Source organism: Ornithodoros turicata, chromosome 5 (genome assembly GCF_037126465.1).
Source record: "Ornithodoros turicata isolate Travis chromosome 5, ASM3712646v1, whole genome shotgun sequence".
Classification (NCBI taxonomy): Eukaryota; Metazoa; Arthropoda; class Arachnida; order Ixodida; family Argasidae; genus Ornithodoros; species Ornithodoros turicata.
Window position 1 is genome coordinate 11042231 of NC_088205.1, and position 26311 is coordinate 11068541.

General features: G+C 45.8%; 2 protein-coding genes and 1 long non-coding RNA gene across 3 annotated transcripts in view; 2 read left to right on the forward strand and 1 right to left on the reverse strand.

Moving 5' to 3' along the window:
• The window catches only part of LOC135394002 (probable maltase-glucoamylase 2), a 28828-nt gene extending 4141 nt beyond the window's left edge, over positions 1–24687 (reverse strand). Inside the window, exons 1-16 of the mRNA XM_064624421.1 lie at positions 24541–24687; positions 18852–19251; positions 18572–18744; positions 17616–17778; positions 15225–15321; positions 14473–14711; positions 12347–12475; positions 12171–12275; positions 10207–10323; positions 9942–10135; positions 9652–9779; positions 7865–8016; positions 7166–7308; positions 4044–4128; positions 1480–1664; positions 243–331 (exon numbers count right to left, since the gene is read on the reverse strand). Of these exons, the coding sequence (XP_064480491.1) occupies positions 243–331; positions 1480–1664; positions 4044–4128; positions 7166–7308; positions 7865–8016; positions 9652–9779; positions 9942–10135; positions 10207–10323; positions 12171–12275; positions 12347–12475; positions 14473–14711; positions 15225–15321; positions 17616–17778; positions 18572–18744; positions 18852–19251; positions 24541–24569 (2428 nt within the window). The 5' untranslated portion in view covers positions 24570–24687. The remainder of the gene's footprint in view (positions 1–242; positions 332–1479; positions 1665–4043; positions 4129–7165; positions 7309–7864; positions 8017–9651; positions 9780–9941; positions 10136–10206; positions 10324–12170; positions 12276–12346; positions 12476–14472; positions 14712–15224; positions 15322–17615; positions 17779–18571; positions 18745–18851; positions 19252–24540) is intronic.
• LOC135394003 (uncharacterized) overlaps positions 1–26311 on the forward strand; it is a 74141-nt gene that overhangs the window by 46309 nt on the left and 1521 nt on the right. The gene's annotated exons all lie outside the window — the stretch shown is intronic.
• Positions 7624–24776, forward strand: LOC135394004 (uncharacterized). The gene is made up of 2 exons (XR_010422746.1): positions 7624–7685; positions 24166–24776. It is a non-coding gene; the product is annotated as an uncharacterized LOC135394004 (long non-coding RNA).

The window sequence follows — 26311 nt, forward strand, 5'->3', positions numbered from 1 at the left end:
CGCACGTGCACTGACACAGGACCACCTAATTACCACCCGCCTAATTGGTGAGACGGCGCACGACATTATAGTTCACCATTTAATCATCACTGATCAGGTTCCGCATCGCAATTATTACCTTCACGGGGTGGATTCAGCCGATATGTCAAGATGACGTAGCAGGGCAAATACAATCCCACAAACAAATGCCGTTGGAATAATACGTGAAGTTTAACTCATAAGTCAACGAATGTTCGGCTCACCAGGAGATGTTCCGTCATCCCAAAAGAGCTCGCCTCCAGCTTCGCCTGTGTCGGTCGGTGCGACGAGCAGAATGAATTGATTGTTGCGGCTTCGTGAAGAAGATACATATAATCAGAATTATGATCATGAGTGGAACACAATTCTCATACGATGCATTTTGCATACTTTTGCGCATTTACGTGTTCTTTGTTTACCAACTACGAAGTGTTTGCTTAGGGACTATGTTTGCGTCTCTGTGTGCGTACCTTCATGGTCTTGGTGCAAAGTTTGGAAGGCTATTTCTCTGGAAAATAGCTCCTCGTGCGACACTTTGCGACCGAATCATTGTATAGGGGGCGGGGACGTAGGGATTCGACCGGTCTGCCTGCCTAGATTATAGGAGCACGTTGCTCGTGGAAGGGATAAAAGGGGGTTGGTGAAGGGGGTAGGCGAAGAGGAAAGCTCACACGTCTTGTTCTACAGTTCCCTGCACTACAGCCGACCGTGAGCGTCCACTGTCTCCAGAAAGTTGAGCAGGGCTTCTCGAAACGAAGACGCGCGTTGAAATATCGATCGCCGGATTTCTCTTTTCAAAGGAGAAACCAAAACCGCGCCCTTCAGAAGCGCATGGAGGGGTACGCTCTTGCCACTCCAGAGGACCACGTGCTTTGGAGCGATAGGCGGTGATCTGCTGTCAGACATACGAGTAGAGTGTCGTAGAGAAAAGCGGGGTGAGGTTTGCCCGTGAACGATCTGGCTGGCCAGAGCAACTGCGGCCAGGTAAGCCGACGATGACGAATGTGCACGCGCTCCTGAGGCGGGTGGTTTTGGTTCTGGCTGATTTACGTGTAGCAATACTCAGTGTTGGAGATTTCAACACACGTACCCGTTCCAGGAATTTTTAAAAATAGAAATGCTTTCAAAGAGTTCTGTCTATCATTTTTGCTCGAAATCCCCTATCGAGAGAGTTAATTCATGAATTATAGGAGATGCTGTATATACGCTAGGCCGTATTACTCTACAAAAGCGGCATTACGCTGCTCTCATAGTTCGTTTACTAGAAATATGGTAAGTATAGTAAGAGCAACGTGCGATACAATGAGGTTGTAAGGAATGCGAAGTAAATAACCCGTCAAAGTAACTCGATGCTTTAAACGGGACACCATGAAACCAGATAAGCATAAGTGGATGTGCACCGGCACCGGTACAAGTTGAACACCGGCACAAGTTGCTAATGAAATAGATACTCATACTTACCTTTCGCTCGCAGTTACACCGGGCTTTTGCAATGGAATGACATGTCCTGCACGTATGAGGACGTTGACCTGCATCTCCGAAACACGAAACGTCTTGTTGCGTCCCTCGTTTACGATAATGGGAGTTCCTTCGAAATAGTCGTACCATATACCTCGAGGGATGTATGGAGTTATGTGATTTGTGTCCTGTAGGTCCAAGAAAAGGAAAAGGGTACCAAGCTGAAGGGTTGCAATGTAAATAAACAAGGAAATTCTTAGGTAAGGTCCTTCTGAAGAAAATAACTGCCGAGGATACGCGTGCACCGTCTTCGGAAATAGACGGCTACTACTACTTCCTCTAGCACTACTTTCTCCGAAGCCAAGTCTATAGACGATTTCAGAAAATCCCAGTGCCCTTTGCGCACGCATTGCATCCTGGGCGTTTGCTGAGCGGGGGAACGAAGAATGATCCTTCACATTTCGCTTTCGTTGACCTTGACGCCTCGTGGACACTGGACCGGTAGGGGAGAAATCGGAACAGTTTGGAGGCCGCCCATTTCTTTCGTATTAGTAAACTCCCACAGTTCAAGGCGACGCCTAAGCACTCTGGGATTTTCTGAACTCGTTCCTATTACCATGGCAGCAAAGATGGTCACATGAAACTTTTAATTCGTAGTTTTACGTCGCGAGACAACAACGCAGAACAGCAGTCAACGTGTTCCTTTACTTGTTTGAATTGGGTTCTCTCGTGGATTCTTTCTTGGTGACTGTTGCGTGATCTACAATATAGATCGACAACGTAGACCTACTACAGCATTACAAATCAAATCTGCGTTTTCCGAAGCTATGCAATATATATATATATATAATACAGGAAAAAAACCATTAAAGAAACAAGTAAATGACACTAGACATGTTTGAAATTCAAAATTACAGACTAAGATGGCTTCTATATAGCTCCTATAGATAATATATAGCTATAGATAATAATAATCTAGTCTACTGGTGTCGTACTAATAGATTACATTTGAACGCGAGCAAAACAGTGACCATGATTTTCCACTCGCATAAACGTAATGTTAATACGCCCACTTCTTTATCCATCTTGGGAAGTCCATTGCAGTTTCGGCAAGAAACTAAATTCTTGGGAGTCGTATTCGACAGCCATCTTCGATTTACGTCCCATATTAACGATATCACTCGCAGGAGTTCATACGGTATCAGCGTACTCGTAAAAACCCGACATTACTTTCCGCCATCCATTCTGCTTAACTTGTACTATGCTTTCATACACTCTCATCTGACGTACTGTGCTTCTGTGTGGGGTTTAACTCACAAAACTCATCATCGTGCTCTTCAGGTAATTCAAAACAGAGCTATCAGAATTACATTTGGGTTACCGTTGCTCGCTCATGTCCCATATCACGAAGTTCGTATTCTTACAGTTCATGGCATAATCTCTTATAGTATCCTAAGCCTGACCTACCGTATATTACAACTTAACCTCACTTTGCCAAAAATAAATTTTCTTCACCTTCGTTCAACCCGGCGTACTAGGGCAGGAGCTGGAGGTCTGTTGAACCTACCTACGTCTAATACAAACTATGGGAAGCTGTCGTTTTTGTTCCGTGCAGCTTGCGAGTGAAACCAACTAACACGTGACATAACATGCATTCGTTCTTATCCGCTATTTAGAAACAAACTAAAGCATGTGTTATTCCATAATGCATCTCGTTTGTAACCACCTTCGTTTCTTTGTATCACCTATCTCCGTTCCACTTGAATTTTTTTTGACAATGATATAAGAGTGTTGTACAATTGCATCTGTATCATCATCAAGTGTATTGTATCATCTTCAATTGTTTTGATCATTGTGCTCTGTTATAATATCTTCATTTTGCGATTGATGAGGAACCTTTAACCGGGAGTACTCCCTCTGGTTCCTCTATGTGTATATTCATCTATGTATTTTCATTTGTTTTGGTAGAATAAAAATAAAAATGTCATGAAATGTCATGAAATGTCATATATGGCTTCTCTATATAAAGAGGGGGAAAAGCCATTAAAGAAATAAGTAAATAACGATACACGTGTTTGAAATTCAAACTTATAGATTAAGATGGCTTCTATGGCTGCACGTAGAGAAACAGATACTCATGGAACGATGCGACAGCACCAGAGGACACGTGTTTCAGTCACTCTCCCAGGTGGATATCGCTCGCTGAGTGACCCCTGGTTTGCCAATCCCGAACGATGCGCAGCTACCCAGGGCTGACGAGCCGCAAACACGGCGAAACACGTGTCCTCTGGTGCTGTCGCATCGTTCCATGAGTATATATATATATATATATATATATATAGTTGGAATATGCTTGGGAATGCAACTTATCTAACATAAAAACACTGCACCCTATTCCAGAACAACTCCGGAGAAAAACTACAGATTGATTTAAATATAGGCAACCCTCACAAACTGTATCCGAGAAAATATTATGTTGATCCGTGCTTCACTATTGCGCACGAGCATTGTATTTCCAAAGCTGCGTAACAGGTTTAATTGCTATATAACATAAATTCCACTCTTACAGGATGGAGGAGAGGGTTGATCAGGAGAGCCGATCCCCACATGAACTGTGTGTCGATGGCGTACGTGTTCTCGTCCTTCGGATATCTGTCCATGAAACGAAAACAAATCAGAAAAAGTCGGGTCAAAGGATTATATGAAGAGATTTGGAATGCTAAATGACCCTGATAAGAAAAGATGAATGGCTAGATGTATAGATGTACCAGCTTCATTTCTTTAATTATTTTTTAAATTTTAATTAATTTAATTAATACCTGGCCCACGCACCGCAATGTACGACTCGTCTCACAAGAACCGTTAAGCTACTAGCCATTTAACTATTCACCAGACAGTCTGTTGTACGCCTTCTAATAACTTACGGAGAGAAAAGTTACAAGGTCGCATCGGTATCGCTGCTTATCTGTTCCTGCAAGACGGCACAGTTCCCCCTGAAGTCGGCCCAAGACGCATACTAACCCTCCTGTCCCCAACTCCACCCTATTGTCATCTCTACATCTGTCCTCATCTGTACGCCACTGTATAGCCACAGTTTCTTCGCTGCGCTAACACGGAAGTAAAAAAAAAAACTATTCCTGCAAGTGCAACAGTTACCCGAGATGGTCCGACGGGAAACAAGACCTTGTCTGTCAGCAACCCACGCGTCCGACAAGTACTCCATGTTGATTCTAAGATAGACGGGTCCCCCAAACGTAGCCCAATTTTAAGAAATTCGAGCGATTCAAAAAAATCCTAAAGTGTGCCGATGTCCTACCCCGACGCGACGAATGTTCAGGTTAGAATGTTTGCTCTTAGCCTTCGTCGTGAACTCGAAGGATCAGTGAAATAACAATATTTAGAATTGCATGGAATACTGCTTAACTAACCACTCAGCCTACAAGCCGAAGCCACGTAAGACTTTCGCTGAATTGTGTACAGCCATGTGTGGTGTTTTCAGAGCGACGTTCAATTTACAAAAAAAAAAAAAAAAGAGAGAGAAGAAAGAAAAGAGGAAAAATAAACTAAGCGTAGTGCGGAGCACTGTGATCTTGCAGGCAGAACGCGATGGTGTTGCTCACCGTGTGACGGCAACATCGTATATTCTCCTCTGAACTCCCTGAAGGTGTTCAGGGTGGTTTCAGACTGCGTTCCTACAAAAGACTTGTCCGTCACGCTACAGATCGACCACGAACGTTGTTTCTGTGCTCAACGCTCCGCACCAGAACACGAAACAATTATGGAGCTGCTTTTCTCTGCTCTGTGCAGACGTCCGTGGGTCACATGGTAACAGGTCCGGTTACTGATCCCAAGGTGCAGGTGCCCCACCCGGCGGACGAAGGCAACAACTCAATGCCTTGCTATAAGTTACTTGACCCGTCGTTGCCCGCGGGGGCACATTAAAGGAGCAATGAGATTACATTTAACATCACCCGAATTCCTGCCTAGTGTGTCAAGCTTGCCCACCAGGAGTCACCACGCAAAATATTTTCGCTCTGCAGTACGTTATAGCTGTGAAAGCGAATTTATATATATAAAAAAAAGAAAGTCGCAGAACGCAGCCGCTGACGACCGACACGATGCTTTCGTGGCGTGGTTGAAGGCTATGCGCCTTGTTTCTTTGTTTGTTTTTTTCTCCCCCTCACGTCACTGGTCACGTGAGGGGATAGCATACGTCAAGACGTCCTCTCGTTCTGCGATGCGCTCTTTTCACGAGGAGAAGGATTTTTCAAAGGTGTGCGCAACAGAGCCCTCGCGCTTGCTCTGTAGGTCGCCTGCGTTCATCCTTCTCCCACAAGAACTAATTTTATCCGCTGGAGAACACTCTGTATCGAAAAAGGAAAACAGCTTTGAAGTTCACGTCAGTGATCGTTTAAAGTGACTCAAATGTGCAAAAATTTCTGCTCGCGCAGTGAAAGATGCCCTCATCTTGACACCAATAGAAAAGGAACCGATGTCATCGTTCGTGATTTGTGAACGAAAGAAAATCGCAAATTTACGCTTCCTTGACTCCCTCTCCTACCCCAAAAGCGCGAGAGCGTGGAGAGACCTCTAATTGGTCACACGACCTTCCGATTGGACAAATTGTTTGCGCAGACCAATGGGGAGCGCGCCCTCCATTCTCGGCCTTCTTGAGAAGGGGAGTGAAGGGGAAAGTGTAAGTTGTAGATTCTTTCGCTCATAAATTAACGAATCCGGTTCTTTTCGTGTTGGTGCTAAGGTAACGAAAACTTCAATTCCGCAAAAAAATGTTATTGTACCTTGGTGCCCCCTTAAACGCGTTTTTGTCACGTGTCGACATTTAAGCGTAGGCATCCAAGAGGGCGAAGTTAAGGCATACGGAGCGAGTAGAGAGACGACGCTCATAACCACAATTGTTTCAAGACGAAAAGCCACAAATTAGGGCCAGTTCGCACTTGGCGACGGCCGACGCGCCGTCGTGAGCGGGCGGCGGAAATAGAGGCGCATTTCCGGAGTCGGGAAAGGAGAGACGTCGAGCCAAAAAAACTGACATGCCGAACAACTTCTTTCGCGACGTCGGCGAGAGCTGCCGAGAACGACAGCTGGCGACCAATTAGGTGACACCGGAAAGGCCACGCCTCCTGATTTTTCGTCTGCTTTGGACGACGGGATGCCACTGTGGTGGGAACATGAAAATCGTGCGCGCTGACGGGGTGGCGGAAATGCGCCTCTATTTCCGCCGCCCGCTCACGACGCCGCGTCTGGCGTCGCCAAGTGGGAACTGGCCCTCATTATACTTAGAGGCTGAAGTTTTAGGGTTTTTCCCGATTCTTCCCCGAATTTGCACCCCGAATTGAAGGTTGCCTCTTTAGGGTGAAACCCGATTTTTACTAGGCAAATTGCCCTCTCTGGGATGTCTGTAGGTATGCACCATCTTACTTATTTGACAGAAAAATGTAGTTGCATCACCGTTTGTACCAAACCGCTACAGTTAGTTTCAATAACTGAGCCCGATTTCTCCCCGATTTTAGCGTAATGGAAGCTTTTTAACCCGAATTTGCATAAATTTAGTGCACATGTTTATTTACCCGATTTTTACCCCCCCCCCGAATTTAGAAAAAAATATTTCCCGAAAACTTCAGGCTCTAATTATACTTGTGTCAATCTTAGATGTATGCTTGTTACGTACTCTAAGAAGAGCGGTCTCATGACAGGTTCACCATGGACTGCATTCCGGTAGAACAGCGTGTACAAAAAGGGCAAGAGTAGAAGTCGAAGCTTAAGGATGGGGTAAACTAGAATGTGGATCATCAGGCCAACTGGATCTTGGTCCTCGAGAAAGAAAGGGAATGTTTTAGTATTTATCACGCCATCCAAGTAGTCAATTCACAATGAAGCCCTGATTCTGTAATATCAGAAGAAGAAAAAATGTTGTCCTGCGACAACAACAACAAGACAATAGTACATGTGATGCTCACTACAGAGTGTCACGTATGATAGTCACTGCCATATTGGCGAAACTCACAAGAAATGGAGCTGCAGGCGCCCTTCTAGACAGCCACCAAGTTCCAACTCCCGCTCAGTTAGTGAAGAAGAAGAAGAAGAATAACAGATATATTCTGACGATGAAGTGGGGAGGTTTTCCACTCTGGAACGCTGGTGGAACTCTACACCATAGCTACGGGGTCTAATATGAGTGGTGACATATGGTGAGTGATGACGATGTTGAGAGATGACGTGGTTGATTGTGATCGGGAATGTCCAGTTTGAAACAGTACGGCGCAATGCAATAGAACTGGACGAACTAAAAGTAGAGCAATCACTGTGTGCTTATTCATTAGAGTATTTCGTTTCTTTAGCTTTGAGGAACAAAGTGATGCCTGCTCACCACGAAGCCTTCTTCGTTGTGGTTTCTGGCGAAAGGATAGAAAATGCCCAGAGCATGCCACTGAACACACAGCGTCTCCGTTACGTTTCCTTTTGTTCCGCAGATGTCGGCACCCACGAAAGGCATTCCCAACAGGTTTGATGTCAGGGCCACTGAGGTGTTTGGAACGTAATTTAAAGCACATATTAGTGTGTGTATCTGACTTCTCACTAGTCAGTTTTTCATTTCAGCGGGCATTAAAGGGGCCGTAAACAGGTACAAAAAATGCACATTTCTTTTTGTTATATTATTGGAACTTACGCAGTGAAAACTCCTTGCAATTGCTAACGCTCAAAAACAAAATGCGCTTGCATACGGATGAAATATTCACTGCACTCTTTCGGATTTTAGCTCCGCCCCGCGCTCTAACTTTACGTCATTTTGACGTAGCGCTTTCCTCACCAATTACGATCGAGTGTTCCACGCATGATTTTATTTCAAATGCGGAACTGGACTAGATGAACGTGAATCCTCTTCTATTCAAAATCTAAACAGTTACAGCCTCAAACTGAAAGATAAATGCGTTTAATTTAGGTATCATACGCGCACTACGTTTTCTGGGCAGTAGCACGCAGCACACCACGAGCGCGAATCAATATCCGGGACAACAGTCCCGGAATCTTAGGTAGGTGCGCGATGGAACAACTTCGTCATCTTCGAATGGTTCCGACAACTGGGCTGCCGTACTCTGGCTTGAGCCACGCGGCATCGCGTCACCAGCTCGTGTGGTACAGTGGATAGCGTGCTGGCCATGTCACGTCATGACTGGGAGGAAACCGGGTTCGAATCGCGTCATGTGATAGCAGCCCAACTGTTGACGTTTGCGCCAGCCGGAGATGTTGAAGATGTCATGACATTGAATTTCGGAACCACGGAGCGCAAAACGTCGTTTCACACAAACAAACTGAGCGCTCCGACTCACAGCTGATAACGAAGTATGTTTATTGGCTGGTAATTTGAAACGTCATGTGCGCAGCTCGGTCCCCCGATTGGACGGCAAAACGCTACGTAGCCATGTGACGTATGCGTGGTGGAGAGAGGCTCGCTGGTCACTCATCTTTGATAGCAGTTATATGGGTCAATGAGCTGGCACGAGCCGAACGAAATGTATATTTGGGTATTATGATCTGCGTTCTTTCATGGGGTATAATTATTTCAGAAATAATTCAGTTGTTGAAGATGTTTTTGAAAACAAAACACGAAATGTTAATTTCCAGTCGTTGAACAATAAGATAGACCTTCATTGGAAATGTTAATGTTAGCTCTAGCAAGTAAATTTTAATGTCCAGTTTACAAATGTAGGATCATTGGTGCCGACACTCATAACAGAAAGAGATGTGAGATTGGCCATCCCCCCCCCCCTTTTTTTTTCTTCTAGTACTTCTTTGAAGCGGCGGTGTAATATGACCAGCTCGCGTGGCTAACGCTAACGGTCAATGCTAACGGTTAACGTGCTGGCCATGTCATGTCGAGACCGGGAGGTACCCGGGTTCGAATGTTTTACTCAGACGCTTTCAGACATATGCCGGCACAGTTCCCTTGGAAGTGGGCCCAGGACGCACATTTCCCAAGGCGTCACTCGTGACGTTGCCCACATCTGTGAAACCGACAACGGCGAGGCCTATCACCAGCACCTCCACCACCGACACACGCAAGATTAATTCGTGCGAGAAGAATTAGAATTATTTTTGTACAAAACTGGCGTAAAATAACTTCATTTATCTCTTCCTATATAAACTGGCACTCACTTGGTATAGATTCGCGCATGCTTTCCCATGTTGATTCCGATTCGCCGAGCCACTGGCCCGACCACTTGCCCTGACCAGCGAAGGTAGTTCCAGTCATGACGAAAGGTCTCATACGGGAGGCCAAAGATCTTTCGGTGTGCAGTCATTGTCAACCGGAAATGAACAAGTATTGTTTATCCATGAGGAAGATGCTGGAGGATAAATGCTGGACTATTTCGAACTCTGGAGCAAGGAAAGTCACGCCAACAGGAAAGTGGAGAACCCAAATGAACGGGTATCGAATAACTCACTGGTGCGTGATCATGGCTGCGTAATAACCGTAAACATTATGAACGTCGTAATGCATCGAGTCGTACATGATGTCCTCCATGCACATGGTGTGTTTGTTCAGCCTCTCTGGGGGATTGGCGGAGGGGTTTTCGAGCGGGGACGTCGAGTCACACTGAGCGGCGTATAAGTGAATGCACCGTGGATTGGTGTGCGTCTGCGTACAAATGAAAAATGTAACTAGACGGAACTATTTACACGAGAACGTAAGGAAAATGGTATACTGACGAGCCAAGCACCGTCAAACCTTGTGACATCGTGGAAGTTCTGCAGTAGAAAGCCCCAGTAGCGAATGACGTCGTAAGCTAAGAAGTTCACGTAAACAGCGTCGACGTCAATTTGAGCCTAAAGATAGATGTTGAAATAAGAAATAAAATGGTGACAGAAAATTGTGTTATGGCGCAACAGGTGCAAGGCTGTCGCTCAGAGCCGCAGCATGCGTGTGATATTCCCTCTTATCGGGTCATTACACAAGTATGTTGTGGTGGTGCACTTATAGAGGCACAGTTGACGGTGCTAGGTTACTACGATGGTGCTAGATTGCTGGTGCGTTTTTCCGTTGTTTTTCATAAACCTGAAAACGCGGAACCATACGTATAAAGCATATTACGTCCGGCGCATGATTCCGGCATTTCCATACGCAGTGTCTACAGGCGATTTGTCTAGCATAACGCTAATACCATTAAGACACATCCTCGGCGTGGAGATGTATACGCTCGTTCGGCTCGAGTTTAGAGGAGCGACGCTGGCGCTGCTCTCGCCCATTACGGACCATTCTTGCAACTGTGCAGGGTACACCATGCCTGCCGCCCGCAGGCATTAGTTAGCGTATTGTCTAGTGATGTCTAAGTCACGTCGTAAAGCACACTTTACTTCATTTCTAAGACACGCATTTTGCGCGCCATCTCGTTGCGGCTCACTTTCTTCCGCTGGAAGAAAGGGGATCTGATCCCTTTCCAGAAAGGGAATCTGGGTCCAGAAAGGGTCCAGAAAGGGAAAGGGTCCAGAAAGGGAATCTGATCAAGCGTGTTCTTCCGCTGGAAGAACACGCTTGATCAGATTCCCTTTCTGGACATTTGCAAGAGTGAAATCACTTTCAACATCTTGAACTTTATTGATCGCATAAAATTAAATTTTTGGCGAAGAAAGTATGCCAAACATCGCAGCACCGCGTGTATACGCATACTCCTATACTTGGGAGAGTTGACGAAAGTCACCGCGCGCGGCTCTGTAAGCAGCGAGCTGGCGCGCGCGCCCTCCTGCTGAGCCGAAGGGACTTGTAATGCCCCGACCGGTATAAAAAGCAAGGAATAGATCAGCACCCCGCATGGTGCATCATCTTCAAAGTTAAGAATACATGGGACTTCTCGACAGAGACATCGTTATGTGTGTTTCTGCTCCATTGTTAATCAAATCCTGAACCAGGGACGATAACCAAAGTTGATTCGTGGGCGCCGACATTACTTTGCTTGGAATCATATGCGTGCTGAGTCAATATAAAAGAAGCTACAGTCATGGCCAAAGGTTCTGATATTAGCATACATTGTTGTTTCAACAAGAGTAAGCCATTAGTTTCTGCAGAGTTCCATTCACTTTAGATTTTCACGAAGAGTTCAGTACACCTGTATTCTATACCCCATTTACACAGCCCGTCCCGCGTGATGCTACGCACATATACTAAAGGACAATGAGACAAAAGCCGTCTTTCACAATTCACGGTGGAGGTTGGCGGCCTTAGTAATAAGTGCGAGCCTCTTCCCTGTGAATAGAGAAATATAGTCATTCTTTGTCTGCTGCTATGCCGTCTCATTTCGTACGAGTTCGGCAGTACGTCATAGACTACAGCCACATTTTACTGTATCTGCTATTTAATTTACCGTTATTATCTAAAAAAACTATCCCTCAGCTCCTGAATTACTTACAACAACAACGAATAAGTAATGACGATAAAGTGGGATGTTTCGCCGCTGACGCGGCATCCTATCCCATCGCTGGAAGGGGAGAGATGGTGAATGATGATGAATGTTTAGGGTTCACGCAGGAGACCTGTTGCTGTCAAGAAGGTGATGAGGGCATGAACAGCTCGTAGCTGAATGGCTTAACCGAAGTAGGCTGGTATTAATTTCTGTGGAACTCATATAGTTTCCTGGTCAACTTCCATCTACAGAACAGCAAGGTCTGCGTGTACTTACAGTGCAGAAACTCGGTTTGTACGTAGAGTTCTTCACGAACATTTTCAGGTGACGACCTTCATCGAAAGGGTAATAGTAACCCCCAGATTTCCGCACAAACGGTGGCTGAAACAGAAATTACCGAAGCTAAAACAAAGGAAATGTTATTGCTCGCCAACGAGAGGCACGACACTCACGAAATTCAAGACGCAGCGTTGGGACTTGCTGTGTAAACCATCCACAAATTCACCCATCCCTTTAAAATCCTTTGAGAGGGAGAAGACGAAATAGTCGTCGGCGTACTTTATGTCGATCCAAATTGACTCCTACAGGAACAAGTATAGGAGTTGCGGTCACTGGGGGCTACAATAGAGCTATGGTACGTCATTATGCAACACGCTGCAGTGATCGTCTCGTACAAACGTTGCCCAGCTATTCGTGTCGGGTTAGCCTCACTGCATTAGTGCCGACGGGCGTTCTTCCAGAGTTCTTTAGGCACCAGATCACATTTTTTACTAACAGCAACCTTCGAGGGGCTCTCGTTTTTCAACGGAGAATAGCTTAAATATAGAACGAATGAATGGCTAACGAGGCTATGTAACTTCCCATACACTCTACGATACTGTAGCTGAAGACGGTTCTTCCCAACCAGGGACTCGTAGACCAGAACTTTTCCCCGATTAATGCGCCCTTCCTTGACCATGCGCTGTTGAAATCGCGCGGACCTCTCCTTCATGTTTCTCATTCCTCTCCTATCACTACAAGCAGAGTCCAGAGGCTCACTTACGTTTGAGTTGCACACGGCTCGCAGATAACAGTGTGGTGCCAAATACAACGCGGTGAGTGGTAACGTCGTAGGTGACGTAATCGGCCGCAGCGGCGACAGGGTGAATTTTCTGCACGCTGCGCTTCTGTTGCTGCTCGCCGTGGAACTTCGCCAGACGGTGTATCAGCTTCGTATAACTTCGATACTTCGCTTTATATAAATATATATATATATATATATATATATATATATATATATATAAAGCTCTCGTGTGAAAACCGCTCGCATGGCGAACGTGAAACTTACAAAAGAGAGCGAGAGGAAAATACCCTAGTCCTTAGGTTGTAACGCCTCGTGAAAGTAAACGAAAGGTCGTACGTTCGAAACTGGCTGTCCCGGATGCGAGCAGTTTATTGCTCTGAATATATGAAAACGCTGAAGCCTTCTAGAGCTGTTGTAGGCGCCTAGTAACAGCAGGACTGACATGGACCGTGACTTGTGTCATTTGGAAGTACCTGGAAGGTTCTTTGGGAAGGGCTTCTAATCAGTGCTCCGTTAAAGGAATGGTCGCATCGTTCCAGTTGATTTCGAAACTATAGTGTCATGTTATTCCGCGTGGACCCCTGACCACGGTATCGGGAACGGATTTTCGGAAACCGTCCGCGGGCTGCCGCTGTGCGGCAAGAAAGAGTGCTTTTCGCCCAGCAGCCGCTATATCGCCTCCGGTTTCTGCGGCTCTCGAAATATCGACGCTGACGACGCTGTCAACGTGCTGCAGGCTGCGTCAGAGTCCGGGAGAAGACAAGAGTGCGACGCAGTCTTCGTAGGCCACCAGATTGGCCGACAACGCGCGGCATGCCGCTAAAAATCGTGCATTGCGCGGTCGAGGAAAAGCGGAACGCGGAAGCGGCTTCTCCCGCACCGCGATTTCTCCGCTTCGCCTACGCGTTACAGCGCGCTTTTGCCGCATGCGGGCAGAGAGTACCGCATGCAGTAGACCATAGAGTTAGGGGTCTGGAGTGCGAGCGCGCTCTCGCTCCTCCACTTAGGGTTCGTGGTGGCAACGTCACCGATGCACAGAAGGCCCGCTTATTGCCTCCTCTCTCTCCTTCGCTACATGGAAATATATAGTCGGAATTCGTCTGCTACTGCAATTCGCTGTTCTGCAATTTCAAGAACACGTAAATGATTGCACCTGTCATATATTACCTGTACTATTATGTCACTGTATTATACACTATACCGGATATCACCTATCAGCCAGGTACGCACATACGACCTGCCCCTATTGTTGTGCTGGCAACCAGGGCAAATTTTCAAGATGGCGGAATAAGGAGTATATCGTGAACCTGACAGTGCGTGCTTCCCATCACATATCAAGCAACACAACAGCACCCAGAAACCGAAAAAAAACTTTTTTTCCCTAAAAAAATTCCGGGTTTTTTTTACCGGCGCTTCGCATCTCTAGTCTTGTCACCTTCGCGTATCCCATAGCTTCATGGAGATTTTTAAATTTTTTTGTCTGTCCTGTATCGTGATGCAGTGAAGTGTACTTACAAACGGGACGAAGTGGTATTGGTTTCGTGACACGACCTTCTTAACGTCCTCAAGTGTCTTAAACCCATGTCGAGAGAGGTGATAGCCCAATCCCCAGTACGGAGGTATCGCTGGTTTTCCCACAAGTTCCAGGTACTGTCGCACCACGTCGGCAGGGGTAGGGCCCATGAAGATGTAGAAGTCTAATCTTCCTCCGTAAACTTTGAATGTTATCGATGGCCCTGGCCTGAGCTTTACCTCTGCAAGGCGATGATGCGTAAGCAAGCTGTGAATCTACCGTATCTGTTCACACCCGTACGCTGTTATTACCACATCTCTGAGCACATTGACAACATAAATGATGTTTCGAGAGATTTTTTTTTTCCTTTTTTTTTTTCACAGCTTTCTCATTATACCCAAGAATCTGTCGGAGAGAGCTTTAAATGAAAGAAATGAGAAGTCCGCCAACGAGACGTCGTCCCACGATTGATGCTTGAAAGCTGTGTGTCTATATTAGAACCATTCATTCAGAGAACATTCTTCTTGGTTTTTCGATATATGGTTGAAACAAACTGTTGATGTTAACACGGCAGCGTAAATATGTGGCTTATGGTTATATTTTTTGAACATTTCAACGCGGTATGTCGGCAAACATATTAAATAACACATCGAATACCCATGGCGATCACTACCAGCAATTGGTATAGGATATCGCCCCATGGCGATGACATTCTCCATCTATCAAGTTGAAATAAATTCGTTGCTGTTGTTACCCATTCCATTGGTGTTGTGAAGGTAGACACCATGAGCCGTCCCTCCATCTTCCAAGCAGATGTACATAGGGTGAGTGCCCCGTCCCATGCCGTCCTTCTACAAAACAGACAGATGTAATTTGAGGCAGGGATGGGCATCAACGCATTTTTAGAGTAAATAAATGTAAATATTTTTTAATATCAGTATACAAATACAAAATATAGATACTGCATTTAAATTCCATAACTAACTTTCATAAATTCTGTCAGGAAGGTGTCATCCGGAATTACGGAAATAACGATGATCATAACAAATCAAAAGGAACAATAGCATTTGTTTCTTAGATTACCATGTCGATTTTAATATTAGAATTTCCTCGAAGACCTGCATCTTCTAGGTATCTTCTGTTCGGCCGTAGAATCAGATTAGCAAAGAAGAACACCTCTCCGAAAGTGCTCGTGAAGAAAGGCTCGTACTAAATTTGACGACGATGCCTCGTTCAACAAGGTAGTCGGGTAGCCCGTACCGTTGTCCGCAACAGCAGTGAGAAACTGCCCTCCTAATACAAACCTCCCCTCGTGCATGTATGACAAGCGTAGTTAAACAGTTTCGGTAACGCTACTTGCACGCCGTTGACTGACTGTACAACCAGTGTGGCCGCACCATAATACAGATCCGCGTGCTGTAGTGCTTAGCAGCATGTTCTCGGCGTGAATTAGTTCTTCTATGCATCACTTAACACGCATACCAATACTTAATACAAAGACGCGCGCACTTGCGACTTTATGAATCACTCAAAGATATCACTCTGTACGAAGACTGGTTCTGGTTGTGTTATGCAGTGACGTTCTCGTATATGCTCTGGTCCCCCTTCAAATCCACCTCTCGTATAGACCTGCCTACACCTCACTTTGAAATCGTCAACTCTCTTCTCCCTCTTCTCTTTCATTTCTTTTTGCTACAATACTAATAATATTTATTTCATCGCACAAGTGATTCGGAGCAGAGGCTAAAAAGTGGCGAGAGACACGATAAGGCCTCTACTTCCTGCAGCACATTAAATAATCACAATGTATGTAACAGTATGCACAATGATAAACAAGTACAAAAATATCACTGAATCATCAATAGAATAAATATTAAATGAAACACAGCTCAGTTCTGAACCTTACATATACTGCAGTAATGTGACGTTCATATAGTAGTGATTATTCTAAGTTCCAAAAATGTGATAGCAAATCATTACTGAGTCATGCTATAGTCGTAACGATGCCCACTTGAGTGCGGCCAACACCGGCAAGCTACTTCGACCCCCCCCCCCCCTTCTAATATTGACTAAAGTTCGAAGCTTTCCTTCCCCTGGCAGGACGTGATGTGATACAGAAAAAAAATTGGGGTGTGAGTCGCGGCAAATTCGGTCTCGCTACACCAGTACGACTGCAGACGGTAAATACAAACGTTTCATGGTGTACATGCAGTGAACGATTTAGAGTCATGGAGTGCAACATGTAGTTTCAGTTTCAAACGAGTGAGTGTAAAATATCAATCAAGAAGATCAATGACTGGGGAGCACACAAGTGCACACACTAAGCAACAGAGATAGAGAAGTTACCTGTCAAAAAGAACCCGTTACGAGTTAAGGTACCGTATGAAAAACGTAACTAAGGTAATAACGAAGTGTTTCAGCCTGAAGTGGAGCTCGCAGTTACGGAGTTACTTCAACAAAGTACGAGTTACTTCTAAGTTACTTCAGATACAAAATAGCACTACAGAGGTGCAGCGCGCGTGAGAAGTCGAGTTCGACCTTGAGTTGCCTGGTGAGGAGTGCAATACCCTCAGGTCGTTTTCGTTTATGTCCAACAATTCGAACGCTTTGCATCTTACTCCCTGTGGACACACAATGACTCAGCTTCATTTCAATGGCAGCGGTTCTTACTCCCTGAGTAGAATACTGTCATTGATTGAACATCACGTTTTATGGCATAAGATGCCATGAAAGAACCGGAAAGAAAGGAAGAAAATATGTAGACGTGAGTGAAAAGGGAGTTAAAAGTAACTAGGAACTTGGCTTAAGTTACTTTTGCAAAGTTATCTGAAAAATAAACGAGTTCCTCTGAAAGTTACCTCGGCGCGAAAGTAACGAGTTGAGTTACAAATAAAAAAAAGAAAGAAAGAAAAGAACTTCATTACAGTAACGGGCTGCCTCGAACTCTCCTTAGGAAATCATAGAATGTACATTAGCCCAGTTGTATTTCCCGTGAGTGCGGCGTTGTACAGGACGTGGAACACATCCTTCTCAGGTGTTGAAAGCACGTTAACATTGGAAGGGTTCGAGACGCGAGCTTGTCTCGTGTGGACGACGGGATCTGTTAACGGCGCATGCGCCTTTCAGCGTTGAAGTATTTACTTACATCAGGTCCTATTTCCCGGTTGAACAGAAAGAAATCGCTCGGTATTGGCAGTTGTAGCGGGGTCACACGGGTTCCCAAGCCGTAGATACGACTTGAGGGAAGGAAGAGCGTAACTTGCTTGTAATGTAGATCGAACGTCAAATACGAGAAGTTTGTACTGAAACTGGACATGAAGCAATGGGTGTTCCATTAGTGATTCGTCACGCAGATATGGTGTATATAAACAGACGTAAAGCAAGAGACAGAGTGCAACATATTGATGAAGATGTCAACTGGAATGCTACGTTCGCTTCATGCGTTCGGGATCCTTGTGAAGAGTGTGACGAGCGTCCACAACAAACGGACACATGCGTGCGCATTGCTGCGGTATCTTCTTCGTTCTAACATGTTATCGATCAAAAAGCACGTAAGTTTGAGCCTTTTTCAGTTGTAATAAGAGTATTTTACGAGTCATGGGGAGCTTCCCTTCAGAGCGTGGGGAAACGATCGCAGGAGGCGCCGTCCCCCGCCATTGTGGAAACGCCGCATGCGGTCAGCTGTGGGTGTTTCTCGACAGCGTCGCTTGCCACGGATAGAAGCTCTGCGTTCTGCCGCTGCAAAAAACGCCTCGTGCGGTTCGGCTTTGATTCCGACACTATTTATGGCGCGGGAGGGGAACAAGAACAACACGACGGATGCGATCTTGTGCATCTATTGTGTTCTTGTCCCCTCCCACACAATAAATGGTGTCCATCGGCTATAAGTATTCTGGCATTCTTCGACAAGACATTGTCTCGTCGTACAACTTCTTTGGTCCAGCGCAGCCTGTCCCGTATTCGCTCGTGCACGTTCCTTTTGACCGTTCCATCACTGGGTTTTCTTTTCTTTTTTGTTTATGGCTTTTAAACTATGTTCTGTTGCTGCTGCCATACTATTACAAAATGAGCTGCTGGGCAAAGGAAGAAACATGATCGTACACTGGTACCCCTTTTTCGAAGTCCCCTCCCTCGTCTTTTCTGTGTATAGTGAGCATTCCATTCAGCAAGGCTACCACATCATACATGACGTCGACGAAGGCTCCTTTCCCACTTAGGGCGGGCATTGCAGGAACAAAACTGTAATCGTCATTCGGGAGTCTCGCTCGGTCCACCTTGCAGGGGAGGAAAGTAGAACGAACAGTGTGAATGACATACGCCAGAGATTACTAACGTACGAAGTGCAGTCAAAAATAGTGATGCGAAAAAAATTATTTCTCACCAGAACCCTGGCTACTTCCTTGGAATAATACGACACTGATACCGAAACATTGTGGGCAGTTAGGACCTTCTGCATGGGGTTATGGACTAGGAGGCTCATGTTGACAGTTTCCTCGTCGTCGGTGATGCTTATGGCCCAGTACCTCGGATATTCCCGGGCGAAGAAGCATAGGTTCGGTGGATACTCGAAGCCACGGTTTATGCAGCAGCCCGCTGCAGTGCACAAGGTGTCATCCACTTCGGCGGCGCCAGGGAAAGGGCACTCGACACGGTCGTTCACCGACACTGCTTTGCACATCCCACGTAGATGCGCGTCTTTGATTTCAGTGTCGGGGTCACCTGCGTTTCTAGCCACGCGACGAAGTGTAGTGTTGACATGGTGCTGTGCAGCCGCAGATAAGCTGCAAATAACGTTACGTTGTCGTAATATTTGATAACGGCCAAAATATTTTTCGCGCACGTTATTGTAATCTATAGACGATTCATAAAGTATAAACAAACAACGGCGAACAGGCCTTGATTTACTCGTCAACCACTCCATTGAATAGACAACTTCAGTAAATCTCAGAGTGCTTAGCGCCGCTTTGAACTGTGGGGGCTTACTAAATACGAAAGAAACGGGTGGCCTCCAAACTGTTTCGATTTCTCCCCTACCGGTCTACTCTCCACTAGAGTCACTAAATCAGCTACGCTTCAGAGTATCGACACTGAGTTCCAAGAGCGAGCATGCGCCATCTTGTTTCGGCGCCAACAACAACAACAACTTTACTTTGAAATGGAGTTAGTTTCCGCACCACGCTACGCACGCGCACGCGGAATGCGCACTTCAGCGCACGATGCCATGTGTCGTGCGCGGGTGGAATGTCCCCTTCGTTTCCAAGCACCAGTTGACGACCTTGAGCTCATCTTGACATCCCCGGGACGCTCTGTACATGGATTATTCCCCAGGAATGATACACACTTCTCTATCCCAAAGGGAGCATTATGTTAGTCGACTTTGATCCTCAAATGGGGTTGATACCAGTGTGGTGCGGAAACAAGATGGCGCTCCTACTCTCCCTTGGACCTCAGTGTCGACACTCTGGTATTTAGTGACTCTACTTTCCACGACGTGTCAAGATCAGCGAAAGCGAAACGTGAAGGATTATCCTTCGTTCCCCCACTCAGTATGCGCCCAGGATGCAATGCATGCGCAAGGAGCACTGGGATTTTCTGAAATCGTCTATAGACTTGGCTTCGGAGGAAGTAGTGCTCACGACACGGTTGTCTGAAATTGCGTGTCAGCAGGTCTGCAGCTCATATTTCCCTGGTTGCGATCGAAAACGTTGTATCAATATCGTATTTAAAAGCTGGCCATATGCTGTACGTGTTTCTGACTTGAAATAAATGATCTTGCAACACCTGCAGACTTGAGATGGGATAAACCAGGGCTGCTGACTTGAGACAACCGTGTCGCAAGCAGTACGTTACTGTCCATATCAATTCGAAGGCTGCGTCAGATTGTATCTGCCTCATGACCGTTGCTTGTAAAATCCTGCAACATACGACGTCCAGTCACTCAGGGATCGTTTGTATAGCTACACGGTCTCACATCGCCTCGCTGTCCTTTCTGCTCTAGCCATGAAACTGCGCAGCACGCTTTTCACGAGCGTGTGGTTCCTGACATTTTGTGGCACAGAGTTGAGGAGCTGAATGAAGCTGGAGGCCACCATTCAGACGCTCCTTCAACCTCCCGTTTCAATTCGGGATAGACGGCACATCATTCTTTTAGCCGTAGAGATCAACTACCAAGTGTAGATAGCGCGCTACATAGCGCTACACAGCGGTCACGCAACGGGGTCGTCACACGTTCTAAGCCTCGTTCGAGCAGGTATTCGCAAAGTTCCACACAGGGGGAGCGCAGTTCTTGGGGCTGTGTAGTTCGGAAGATGCTGGCTAACTTAGGCTGTGCTCTTCGAAGAAACGCATGGAAGGTACGTAGTCCACTACTAAGCAGTAGTTTTCTCAATGCCGTTATCGCGTACGCAACTCTCCGCAGTCATGGTCCATTGCATGGCGACGACAAGCACGAACAGCGATCCTGAACGTGATGTGATTTCACAGGCAGGAGTTGGTAATGTACTAGTTCTAGCTTTATACCCCAGCCATACAGGTGTTTTCGTGAAGCGTACTCAAGCGTCAACCAAGTGAATGTCCTTTCACTACGTGCTTGCTGCACGGCTTACGTAAGTGTCACTGGAACGCCGCCGCCAATTTTAATATATATAGGAATAAACGGCGGCAACACTATTAGCTGTGGACCACCATACCTCCCTGAGAATGTTTTTTTTTTTTTTTTTTTGCTTTGATTTAGAAACACTACCTGCAAATCTTCTTCCCACATAAAACAAACTCTCCTCACGCACGTGCCACAACAAAAATGGGCGCCGCCGAATCGCCGAGACCGCAACGTTCTCACAGGGCCTTAACAAGAGTAATGTCATGGTTTTTCGGCACTGTGTCGCACTGTACTACAGGGTTAGTCTAGCAAACGTTACACATCTTTATCGCATCGTAAAAATAGAAGACGTGGTTTATCCAATCTCAAACTTTGCAGACTGGCAGCCATTTGTCGGAAGTTTTGTTGGAATTTTTTGTGAACGTTATGGTTCTCTAGAAGAAAAATTAAAAATCAAGCAAAATTCCACTCTATGCATTTTCTATGGCCTATCTCACTCACAAGCCGCCATTTTCTCCCGTGTGCGCTTCATTTTCATTGCACCACACACAGGTGGCACCAGTATACAAAACAAGACTGGAACAAGAGGATTGGTGCATAACATCAGAATCGGCATGTAACATCGTTGTAGGCAGCGCCGCCTGCGTGAAGTGATATGAATGTGAAGCTGACACAAGAAAAAATGGCGGTGTTTGTGTGGAATAGGCCATTGAAAATGCATGGGGCGAGATTTTGTTTGATTTTTAATTTTCTTTCTAGATGACCATAGCACTTACAAAAAATTTGAATGAAACTTCAGACAACGGGCTATCAGTCTACAAAGTTTTGGATGGGCCAAACCCAGTCTTCTATTTTTATAGTACGATCGAAATGTGTAACGTTTGCTAGAATAACCCTGTAGAATAAAATAGACACGATGTTGGGAGTACTTCTTTTAACATATTGTGGTGCCGGGTAGAGCCCTGCGCGGATAAGGTTTTTGGCATCCGCATCCGACCCGCATCCGCGCACACGTTATCCGCAGCATACACATCAGTTTACATCCGCATTCGATCCGCTGAGCAAAACGCAATACCGCATCCGATCCGCAAAATCCGCACGTTTCGAAAGACGCGTAAAGATCGCCAGAAGTATGTTGGTATCATTTCGGATGCCTCAATGCTGTCACGGAAGGACTAACGACGAAAAGCAAAGGTAAACCTTTCATCAAACGCGATATGGAGAAACTTCTGGAACGCGTGGAACGCTACCTCGCTGGTGCTCGCGTGGTTCGACGCCAGAATGCCTCCTCTCCAGTCTTGACCGTGCATGGTCAAAGGTGAACCCGAGCATGCATGCGCATGGCGCGAAATACAAATAAATTACTGGTGGCAAAATTACGGCATACGGTATATCCGCATCCGATTCGCTACCGATCCGCTGTCTTCACATCTGACCGCATCCGACATCGAGCCACCGCATCCGATCCGCACGCCGCAGAAAGTGCTAAATTTTCATCAGAATCCGCAAGTATCTTGCGGATATCCGCGGATATCCGCTTCCATCCGCGCATGGTGCGGGGCTCTAGTGCCGGGGTCCCCCGCTTTTACTCCGTATTCTTACATGTACCACAAAGCATGCCGCCGAAGCTACACACTCGGTCAGCCGAAGACAAGTGATGTGGGTTTGGGAAACTCATTAAATCGTTAGTGCACTTTCTGCCGAGTGTTACTGATAGATGTCGTGTGGCAGCACACGAATGACACTAAGCGCGAGTGTCACTCGTTGAAAGTGACACTAAATTAGTCCGTCTGACAGGTGGTGTTAGTCCTATAGTGCGTTGAGACGTTTAAATGGCGGCCAGTTACAGAACTTCCGCTTCATTGCCAATACATATAATATGTCGTTTTATGAGTGAGGTGATTTTTAAAGATTATCAGTTGAGTGCGACCATTATGTAACACGGGTGTATGAAATACTGTCTCGTCTTGTTTTTGGTTTCGCGGCATCCACGATAATGAAAATCAACTTCATTTTAGGTAGCTTTACGTCACTGCTGGCTACAGAGAACCGCTGCGTACCTGCTCTGAGCGCTACGTTAATCTGCTCCAAGCAGCCTCCGCAGGTCTTGGAGTCTGGTTATTGTGTCGATTCGAAATAATTTCCGTTCGGAGATACCGAATGGTAGAACACTTATATATTTCGGGCTTTATACAAGCAGCGGGAGCAAAGTTTTTGTTTTCCAGTGTGGTTTCTATTGAGTTGTCCGCTCTTCTGCGAATTCTGAAAATATATCACATCGTATACAGGGTGTTTAGCCTCACGTGGAAAAAAAAAAAAAAAACTAATTGTCTGAAGAACATGCGGTCACCGCTATTTCTCTCGTTTGAGATTTTGCCACTACTTCTGGGCGCCTTTATCAAATTTAATTCATGAGAAATTACTTTTCCCGACTGAACTCCGAAATTTGCCAACGCGACCTCACATTTCCTTTTTCTTTTTTTGGCAGAAGCAGAAAGCGCCTGGAGGATTTACCCCGTTCTACTGGAAAATTAAATTCACTATTGCAATGGCAATATAACCGAAAAAAATTGCGAAAACCGGCCTTTCGAAGCGCGCAAATTAGCGCCGACGCTAAGATCCCCGAAAGAACCGATGCGAGGAGGCCATGTGCCCACCATTTCACTTCTCCCTTTCCAAGGTTCTGCTGACAACGACAGCATCGTGGCATCGCGAAAGTTATCTGACAGACGAGCGAGAAGGAAGCCGAAAGGGGTGGGTTATCGTTCTTTTCCAGCCTCTTCGATGGAGAACAGGGCTTTGGGGGACCATTTTGCGTGCCTCGGAAAGACGGGTTTCGCAATGTTTCTATCGTGAAGGTATAGTCTGCAGCGCCATGGAACAGATTCGACGTCCACCACTCTCTGTGTTAAAAAAAAAAAGACGAATCAATTCAAAGATCAATTGGAAAAATTCAATTCCTTGCGAATTAACTTCGCTAAAAGTGCTCACAAGTAATGGCGCAATCTGCCCTGAGATATAGGGCATTGGCTTCATAATCATTAGGTCAATATATTTTTTACTCAGAATTTTCTTTCCTTCCTTTTTTTTACGTCAGGTGACAACGCCCTCTATAAGCTGGTACAAGGGATAGTGTTCGACGGAAGCGTTGGATGCGACCTTGTCGACCACACCTGATTCAAGATTAAACTCCAAGCTGGGTCTGGATCAGGACGAGGCATACAACCAATAACGGTTCTAACAAGAATAAAACAAAGATAACAAGAGGAAGAAGAGCAAGAGTGTTAAAGCTGCAATCGACGACTGCATCATACATCACATCAGTTTGACGACAGCAACAACGAATAGACGATGATGACATCACAGTCTACATATTTGCATCAGACCTTACACGGATGACACGAGGAGAAATTGAAATGAGTTAAGCGCAACATGAACATGAAGACATTTAAAAAAACAATGCATAGCTTACCACAACGTCAGGATAACTATTCTGAGCATCTTGGCGGCAACTAGTTTACGAACCACAAACGTTGATGTTAAACACAGTGTTGCAGGGAGACAGCGCCATCAAAACAGCTCTTTCCGCTGTTGCAAAGTACAACAAAGTGTTAAATCTCGCGAGACAAGTAACACGAAAATGTTTCAGTTTGTGTTTATGCGTTCAATGAGTGAAATATGGCCAATAAATATGGTAAACCTCGTAAATGTCGCTTAACTTTTTCCTTTCAAAGGAACGACGTTTTCGGAAGCTAGGAGTCGTTATAGGTTGGTTGTGAAAGACGCGAATATTTTTTTTTTATGTTTATTTCAGTTATTCTCGTTATGTAGTATACTTGCTTAGTAAACGCAGATTTACGACATAGCTGAGGTTGTGAAAAGACGAAGATTACTCTCTAACACCTAAACACTGTCTATTGCTTTCGGGTTACTCCCGTTTTCTATGTTATGTGTTGGCTGATCCAGCATGTGCTACTCCAGGATCTATTTAGTTTTAGTTTGAGTACAGCTGCAATGATGCATTGTTATTGCTTGTATTCTGTCACTTCTGTTAACTGGTTCAGTTACAGACGGGGAGTTTCAATTAGCCGGAGGGGGCCAGGGCACAACGTCCCCCTCCCCTTTCGTGCGCAGAGGTCGAGCAGGGTGTTGAGAATTCCGTGTTGCGACGTTGTGAGGCAAACTTTTACAACATTTCTATGATCACTCGCATGAAACACGCGATTCCTAGGATGTCCCTCGAAACTTTCATCGTGAGTGTCAGTTGTGGAGACTTCCCGGAGGGGGTCTGCCCCCTCCCCCTGGGAAAGTTCTGGGGGGATCAGTCCCCAAGCCCCTCCCCAATCAAGTCCGCGCCTATGCCGCACGAGAAGAACAATAACGCCTCTTTGCTGCAATGTCAATTATCTGCGTGTGTTATTAGTGCAAGAGACGTTTCCGCTTTTATACAAACGTTGGAATGTTTGCCGGCTGACTCCTGTAACGACCCCCGTTGGCGGGTCAACAGTATCCTAAATAGAAATAAATCTGGAAAACTGAGTATTCACATGAATCGGGTTCATCTGCTCTGCCCCATCTCATCATTTTATGACCTGTGTTGTCGATGCGCCATTAAAACTCCAATCATCATCATCATCATCATCACCCACCTCATCATCCTATCTTTGTGTGTGTGTGTGTTCATCTGGTATGGCCATCTTGGGCTTATACTCTTTGCACGTATTTCACTTCTGGGAGCACGCTAGCGTATAAGCACCAGGAGTGCCGGGTTTGGTATCGGAAGCTGAAATATAGTCTCTCTTCCACATGAGGGCGATATCCACGCAATGTAGTGTAGTACGGTAGAACGACGGATAGCTAATATGTCCCTTCTAGTAATTTTAGCAGTTATGTAGCAGGAAACGCCGTCGCCAAATGCGTGGCACTCGGTGCTTGATGAAAGTGGGGGCGTGGACGGGGACGCTAGAACCGAAGCGTCTGCTTGATGACTACTACCCAGTTCCAGTGCCACCTAGACACAGAAGGCACGATTAATGCCTACTCTCACTTCTTCACGCGTAGACACAAAGTCCACCAAGGTGGTGGTGGTGGTGATAGGGCTTGCCGTCGTCGGCCTCACGTATGTGGGCAACGTCACGACTCACGCCCAGGGGGAATGTGCGTCCTGGGCCGACTTCTAAGGGAACGATGCCGACATAGAAGCAGAAGTCCACCAATAGAACCAGACAGCCAGAATGTCAGCC